An 8,334-nucleotide genomic window follows, 5' to 3' on the forward strand; every position below is an offset into this window, starting at 1 on the left:
TGAGAGGCAGAGAAGACTTAGGTTCAAATATTGGCTCCACCACCAAAGTGCATGACCCTGGACAAGTTAGTTAACCTTTGGTGGGCTTCAGTTTACTCATCTATAAAATGATCCCTTTTAGCTATGGATCCTATGAATCTTAAGTACAATGAAGATAATTCTTACACTTCCTGCCTCCCAGGAGGAGAGCATTTATAAACAATAAAACATTATATAAATGTCAGGCCTCTCAGGAGCCTATTTCCTATGGCTGTTTGTACCCCCACCTTCATTCATGGATTACCAGACCCCTCCTCAGGGTCCCCTTTGTCATCATTCCAGTGATGTCTCCAGGATAGCCCTTTGGCGCACTTTTTCATTAGGTGCCATGTTGCTCATTTCCAACAAACCCCACAACCAAAAGGAGACACAGCTGGTGCCCCAAACCATTTACCCATTTGAAGCCTCTGGGGAGCAGGGAGTGGGAATATCAGGGCAGTGTGGAAAAGTAGCCCTTCTCTTATCTTCCCATCCTTTTATTCAGCTATCCATGAGTAAAGCCCAAGAGGTTATCCAGAAAATTACTCCTGGAGTCTTAGGCAATGTGCCTAGTTAGCTAATAGTGGAATGAAATAGAGAGACAGAGACCAGAGAGTGGACACAATCTTCTCCCCTCACTTGGGGGACACAGGAAGTGCCCAGACCCTGAACAAACAAGAACTAGTACCAGGGGCAAGGAAAATCAGAAAAAGATGAACCAGCCACCTTTGGGAACAGATCCTCTTTGTCACACCCAGTTTTCTATGCTCTCTCCACACTGGCCCACCAGCCCCTTTCTGAGCACAAAAGAATGCCTGGACTACTTCCTTAGCCATCCCTCAGTCCCTCAGCAAAAATGGGTGGTGTCAGAGTGGCCTCTGCTGGCCGTCTGCTGCATCTCACCCAGAAATGGAAAGCAAAGCCCTCTAGGCCACAGAGATCTCAGGCCACTAAGGGAGGAGCTGTCTCTTGTCCAGGGATGCTGAGTCCTAGGCATGCAGGAGGAGCATTTGAAAGCACTGGAACAGATTTCCTCTCCTATTCCATTTTCCTCAGAGGAGGAATGGATTTATTTTATTCATGGTACTTTCATTATTAAAGTGGAGTGAGGAAGACAGAGAGGATTGAGAGACCAGAGAATCTACTCTGGCCCCAAAGCTCCAGATATGACATGAACAAATGCATTCCTTTTATGTGTGTGTGTGTGTGGGGGGGGGGATGCCTTACAACCACTCTGTGAGGCAAACAGTTTAGGCACTATTATCCTCATTTTATGAATATAGGAAACAGATGCTCCTGTGACCTGCCCAGAGTCTGTCTCATAGCTTCTAAAAAGTTGAGATGAAAGGTTTTTTGCCTGCTTCCTCTCTGGAGGGAATCTTTCACTTCCAACTATCCCTACACTCCCCTTACCTGCCACAGTGACCCCCAAAACCCTTACCTGGGTGACTTGAACCCATATTTTATAACTCTAAGGCCAATGTTCTTTCCACTACACTATGAAACAGCATGATACAATTCAACATACATTTAGTGGGAAGAACACTGGCTTAGGAATTAGATTTGGGGTCTGCCACTATTTGGCTCTATGACCCAGGGCAAGTCTTAATGTCTAAGTCTCATTTTCCTCATCTGAATAAGAGGTTTGTGCTAAATGCTCCCTAATGATCTGTCTAGATCTAAAATTCTATAAGAAAAAGAACAAACATCTGTGATCTAAGCTTCTGTAGATCAGTGATTGTACTATTCCTCCCTCCTTCTCCACCCCAGGAGTCCCAGATCCCAGATATATATAACGAAAAGAACATTAGCTTTAAGGTCAAAGGGTCTAGTTTTAAACCCAGCTCTGCTACTGTGTGACCTTGTACAAATCACTTCCCCTCCCTTAGCCTGTTTCTTCATTTATAAAACAAAAGGACTGGACAAGATCTCTGAGCTCCCGTTCAATTCTAAATCCTATGGCCAAGACAAGAACTGACTGGCAATGCCATCAGGACTCTTGGGAGAACTAAGAAATTCCTTCCTCTTAGTAAAAATCACAGCAGTCGTGCCTCTTTGTTCATCATCCTTTGGCTCATAGGATAGCTTTCACATTCAAATGTGGAGGACCATGGCAACCCTAACACACCAAACCACAGTTCCAGTGTACAAGTGCCGGCAACAGAGCTAGGAAATAAGGCTGTAAAGAAAAACTTTATCCACGTAACCTAGGAAGTTAGCCGGCCACAACCACCCTCTTTCAGCTGCCTCTGTGCTTTCTGACTGCAGGTGAGTGCCCCTGATCCATTCTTTCTACCCCAACTTCTTCTGTTCACTCTTGCCCTTGTCCCACATCCTTGTTTTTTCCATCTTCTTCTCCCTGGTGTATCCTGGAAGTAAAATTGACTTATCTGCTGAGCGAAGATGCTGTTCTACTTTAGGACAGGCAGGTCTATAGCATGCTGGGTGACTACTTGCGAGGGTTCTTGCAGAAGGGACTCCTATCCAGATATAGGTTAAACTACATGACCTCTAAGGTCACACCTAACTCTGAGATTCTGCTAATACCCAATTGTTGCAGGACAGGTTCCAATGGGCCTGGAAACAGAAGTGGCGCAGTACAAAAAGCAACAGGTTTCAATTCAGAGGACAAGGGTATTAGTTTCCTCATCAAAATGGGGGAGTTGGGGGGGAATAGAATGAGAAGATTTCTAAGATCTCTTCCTGCTCTACATATATGATCTTAGTAACACCACATCATACCACAGAGGTACTATTCTCTAAGGAGAGGATTAAGAAGGCCTATCTCAGCCCACCCAGGTCAGTCCTAGGCAAAGTGTCTAATTAATATCCCTTCTCTCTCTGTAAGGGAAACAGGCAGCTTGTCTACAAATATGAAATACCTTACATCAAACCCCTCCCCATAAGTTCCAGCACCTAACTTATCAAAAACCTCAGCTCCCTGGCAGCCCAGCTTGCCAGATTCCAAAAGAGTGAGTAGTGGGATTTCCAACCCCCACTGTAGGAGTTTGGTACTGAAAAGTTCCACAGTATCACATACACTTAAGCTAGCCTTGCACCTCCATACAACTTCATACCTTGGATCTCCCAGTCATTGCTATCTTCCTTTGCCCATAAAGGAAACCCAAGGACTACTGTAACTTTGACCAGAATTGAGGTGGGGGTCTCCTCACATATAGTCCTTCCTGTCTCCAAATGAGGCACTCCTTGTAGACTCCCCTCAAAGTAAGCCATTCCCCAATCAACACTGCTCTTTTCACACAAGAAGTTGTTTGAGCTTGTAGGGGATAGAGAAAACCTGCCTTCCCATTTCCTTAAATCCTTAAATGTAAGAAAGTACTTCGTTCCCTGAGGATTTGGGGGGGGGGGGAGGGCAGGTAGCTTTACTCAGCCTAGAAAAATATCAGTGTTTCTGTATCCTCGGGGTGGGCTAGGGCATCCTTACCCTAGATATTCCCTTTAAGAAAGGTGGGACAGCACCCCTTCTGCTTTTGTAGCCCACTTCAAACATGCAGGCCTAGACATAGTCCAAGAGAAGGCCAGAAGAGCAGGGAGAAGCAACATCTGAGCCTGGCAGAGGAGTGATGGGTGGAGCAGACGTGATCAGATGACACTGTGCTCCTACCTCCACTTCAGCTTTGAGGGAATCCTGCTCCACTCTGGGGAGCCATCCACACTGATTTCCCTTATTCCACAGTTGTCATACTAACCAGCGAGCTTCGGAATGCTGCCTGCACTGCAGAAGTGGTCAATATGTCAGTTGGTTTTGCTTAACTGTTTTTGCTTCAAGGGAGGAGTTATGGGAAGGAGATCTATCCACAAGTTATTATGATGTAAAAACAAAGGGCATCAATAAGACTTATTATTTCTTTTAAACCTAAGGAAAAAATAACTGGGAAAGGGGCTTTCATCATGTTCCTCAGAGCAGGCTACCCCACAGACAGTAAGAGTTAATTTTGCAGAAGGCGGCCTCACCCTCTGCAGCATCACCTGTAATCCTTCCTCACGACAGAGTGCCTGGCCCCTGCCTCCTCAGGCTTCTGCTTTGGCCAACAATTTGAGCCTGAGTATTATTACCACATCAACAGAAGCCACCAAGACTGTTTCAAGCCTCAGAAAATTATGCCTAGGACCAGCTATGTGAAGAGACCTATCCAGCCAGGTAAGACTTGTCCCTAGAGGAAACGGTAGTTAAGATAAAAAAGGAGAGAAGACTCCCTGTACCCAACCCTCAGTTCATAAATACCCCAAAGCAACTACTCTCCAACTAAAATAAAGATGGGCCCAAAAGGGGCAGCTAGATGGTGCAGTGGATAAAGTATCGGCCCTGGATTCAAGAGTACCTGAGTTCAAATCCGACCTCAGACACTTAACACTTAAAAACTAGCTGTGTGACCCTGGGCAAGTCACTTAACCCCAATTGTCTCACCAAAAAAAAAAAAAAAAAAAAAAAGATGAGCCCAAAGAACTAGAGAAAGAATATTAACTAAACATTGGTTTCCAAGGTCAGCTAGGCCCCCTAAGAGTGCCTCAACTATAACCAAACACCCCCATCCTGTTTCCTTTCCTATGTTATATGTATTATTTTCAGTCACTTAAAACTACTCAGAAAAACACTGAGAAATGGAAGGCCTCAAATTCTAAACTGGGCCTCTTCAGGTCTGGTTTGCAAAAGAGCTCCTTAAGAGCATGAATTATTTTTCTTCTTCTCTTTGCATCTGGAGCACCTAGTACAATGTTCTGCTTAATGCCTGACGGAATGGCCTAGAGACATGATTAGGAGGCAGTTGTGGCCTGCCTAGACTTACACACCCATTATCGGAGAGGGTACCTGAGGCACAGAAAGAGAGGCCCCAGAAGGCGTCTTCCCCCAATCTCGTGATGTCATCCCTGTGCTTGCTCTTTTTGCCCTCAGGTAACCACAACATGCTCACCACCAACCAGGTACTCTTACCTCCCCCACCCTCTGGACAGCAAGCTTTTCCAGTTCATATTCAAAGAAGAAAAGTTGCACCACTGGAATATCAGAGTTACACAGGCTGTCTCACTAGGTACCTGAGCAACTTCTAAACTCTGCCCTACGGTCTTCTCCACATTCAAACTGCCCTGCCTCCTTCATAAGGCACCAGTCCCAATACCAGCATCTCAGGTGGCTAACTTATGACCTGAAGGGCAGCTTTAGGGTTAGGAAAAGAAAAGAGCACTGCTCTTTGGCAGGAAATTAGCAAAAAATATATATTCTTAGTTCCAAAACTAGAGGCAGGCAGGGCAGGTTAATGGCCTTCTTAGCATCCTGAGTTCCCTTATTTGCCACTATTTTGGAGGCCTCTCACTCAAGCATGTTCAAAGAAGAAACATTCTAGATGCTCTCCAAATTAAGGGCAGTGTGCACACACTTACATGAAAGAAATCAGTACAAAAACCTGGGCCAGAAGGCAGGGAGCGAGCGGTCAGCCTTCCCTACACAACTGTCAGAAAGTTGCCCTGCCTCTTCCCAGTTTCCTACCTCTTGGAGGACACGGCATTCTTGCCCCATATTTTGCCCCACCTCTCTTCCCATTGACAACTGACTCCCCCTGGGGCTCAGGCTGGCTCTCCATGTGCCTCCCACTCATGGATGAAAACTCAGAGGCCCATTTGGACCCCGAGTCACTTGTCTATTCCTCCCAGAGTACCCAGAAGTTGCAGCACTTCTTCAAGTATACAGGTAAGGAAATGGTCTCCACCCTGAAATGACTCTTCATACCTGATGGGAAGGAAAACTAGCCACCCCTCCCCACCCCCCACCAAGTGACCTATTTCCTCAGGTTTCCTTTTCCAAGCTACAGCCAGGAACCCCTAGCTGCCTAGCTGGGGTCTCTAGGGATCCTCCCCATCTCCTCCTTTCTTTGCATTGCCCCTACTTTGCTGAATTTAGGATAAGCAAACATGGTATGAGACAAACAAATCTGAAACATCTTCTAAGGACTGTAAGAGCTTAGGCAAACTTTTGAAAATCATGGGCAAAGGAAATGGCACGCCCTCAGATCTGGTGCACCTGGGAAGTTCCCAGGTACTGTTCACTCCACCTGTATTTCTATTTTTTCTCCGTGCATGGCAGAGACTTTCGTACTGTCCACAAGGAAGCCTATGATGGCTGGGATCCAAGCAACTATCAGCAGCCAAAACCTGTGCACCTGCAGGATGAGCTTACCAATATGGTCCGGAACAGCAATGCCAAGTTTGATGACTCCACAGTGACCAAGGTAATCAGGTTACACCCTAAGCAAAATGGCCACCAGCACAGGCTCTTAGAACACCAGTGGAGTAGAAAAATCTGTTGCCCAAGTTTACCTCAACCTGCTAATTCCTGGAAATCCTGAACACTGATTTTCTGCCACTCTGTTGGCTTTCTAGGTCTCCTACCCACCACCCTTCAAAACAATAAAAGAAGCCGCAGGCAAGCAGCCCACCAGCACATTCAGAGGTCCTGAAGTAAAGTTTCAAGACGTCACCACCAACAAGCAATTTTTCCAGAACTGGGGAACCCAACCCCGGGTCCGCCATGGAGATATCCATGATAGGACCTACCTTAAGCCTATGGTAAGAGGGTAGATAGGAGAGAAAGGACTGACCCTCTGGACACTGTCCTCAGTTCACACTCTGATACCTGGTCTGGGATACAGGAGACTAGGCTCTGTCCCTCATTGGCTATATTATCATGAGGATATCACTTAACCTTGCCACACGGAATTTTCCTTTTCTATTAGAAAAATAAAAAAACCCAAAATCCACTGATGGTAGAGGCCCTACTGATGATGGGGAGATGCTGAATGGGGGAAAGGGGGCAAGATAGCCTATTTTCACCATCATTCTCCTTTCCCTGCAGTAGAATAATTTCTCATAACCTCTGAGTAGTTGATGGTCCTTCCTGGTTGTTGGAGATTTCACCTTCTCCCACTCCAACTGAATATCCTCTTTTTTCTCTTCCCAATAACTTGGATTTCTAGCTTCCATTTGAAAGCCAAACCACCACCAAGAGTACCTTTATGCCTACAATTGCCAAAAAGGTGAAGTTATTCAAGCCCAAAAGCAGTGGCATCAGGATTGAGGGAAATCATGACTTCACCACTGTGTACAGGGAAGCATACAGGTAAAAAGCAAGGGAGTCAGTCCTATAGATACCAAAGGGCCTGCTGTGTCCCAGAGAAAGCCAGTGGTCCTGGGGAAGCCCTGGGTCAATTCCAAAACCCAGAATTTTGGCTTCTCTATTCTCTTTTTTTTCTCTCTCTGACTATTCTTGCAGGCCCAAAACTCTTCTGATGCAAAACCAGGACACAGAATCAACAAACACAGAGCCTACAACTCAGCTCACCTGAGCAAACTATGTGTGGCTCAGGATGCAGTCCTCTGCCACAGTTCCATACCCAGAAAATAAGGACTTTAGCCACCCTAGAGCTTTGAATACAACCTTCTCCTGGGAAAAATAAATAAGCCCCAAACTAATTCACCTCAAGTGGCACTGACCAAGGACACAAGAAGTCATCAGCTGTATTGTGTCTGGAACACGTTCCATCCTACTGTTCAACTGGTCTTAAGTAGCTGTATGAAAGAGTTAAAGAACAAAGAATGAGAGGTTCTAAAACTGACTAACTTTTTTTCCCCTTAATAAAAAGTTTTCTGTAGCTACTGTGACTCTTGATCTGACTGATAAAATGGTCTGCCCTTCCCATGACCTTTTTTTTTTATAATTTCTTTTTTTTTTAGTGAGGCAATTGGGGTTAAGTGACTTGCCCAAGGTCACACAACTAGTAAGTATCTGAGGCCGGATTTGAACTCAGGTACTCCTGACTCCAGGGCCGGTGCTCTATCCACTGCGCCACCTAGCTGCCCCCTTCCCATGACCTTTTACAACATGTAAATGGAATCTCTTCATCTCTCCTTGGATATAAGCTGTCTTGGGTGATCTACCACCAGATTCTGGGTCATTAGGTAACTTTACGAGTACCTAATAGGAACTAATTAAATTAGAGATAGAAGTAGGAGAACATCTTTTGGAAGATACACATTCCTACTCTTTTGAAAAACCTCAGCCCATGCCTCTCCCAGTCCTACAAGGGAAATAATGGTGCATTCTGGTTCCAAGTCATGAAATCCCACAGCCAGTTATTAGCAGGCTAACCTTAGAAGCATCATTCCAAGTCTGTGGTGTCCCCAAACACTTATGGGAAGAGAAACAAAGAAACTTATACATTTAAAATATTATCAACTAAGCACATGAATCAACAGGAATAGAGCAGTATATCTGTTTCCCCACCAGGCCAGTTCCTGCAAAAA

The 8,334-nt window shown here is 45.4% G+C and overlaps 1 protein-coding gene across 1 annotated transcript; it reads left to right on the forward strand.

Moving 5' to 3' along the window:
• The first annotated feature begins 2,169 nt into the window (after positions 1-2,169).
• Positions 2,170-7,444, forward strand: LOC122750879. The gene is made up of 7 exons (XM_043997750.1): positions 2,170-2,286; positions 4,031-4,180; positions 4,934-5,069; positions 6,119-6,263; positions 6,415-6,600; positions 7,008-7,150; positions 7,304-7,444. Exons 2-7 carry the CDS (start codon positions 4,141-4,143, stop codon positions 7,374-7,376), a joined length of 723 nt encoding a protein of 240 aa, XP_043853685.1. The 5' UTR covers positions 2,170-2,286; positions 4,031-4,140; the 3' UTR covers positions 7,377-7,444.
• The last annotated feature ends 890 nt before the right edge of the window (positions 7,445-8,334 follow it).

Source organism: Dromiciops gliroides, chromosome 3 (assembly GCF_019393635.1).
Source record: "Dromiciops gliroides isolate mDroGli1 chromosome 3, mDroGli1.pri, whole genome shotgun sequence".
NCBI lineage: Eukaryota > Metazoa > Chordata > Mammalia > Microbiotheria > Microbiotheriidae > Dromiciops > Dromiciops gliroides.

Excerpts from the sequence above, each read along its gene's own strand:
- LOC122750879 (XM_043997750.1), top strand. The coding sequence starts at position 4,141 with ATGCCTAGGACCAGCTATGTGAAGAGACCTATCCAGCCAG. Across the intron at positions 5,070-6,118 it reads TACACAGGCTGTCTCACTAG|AGACTTTCGTACTGTCCACA; the intron begins GTACCTGAGCAA and ends CGTGCATGGCAG. Across the intron at positions 7,151-7,303 it reads GTGTACAGGGAAGCATACAG|GCCCAAAACTCTTCTGATGC; the intron begins GTAAAAAGCAAG and ends CTATTCTTGCAG.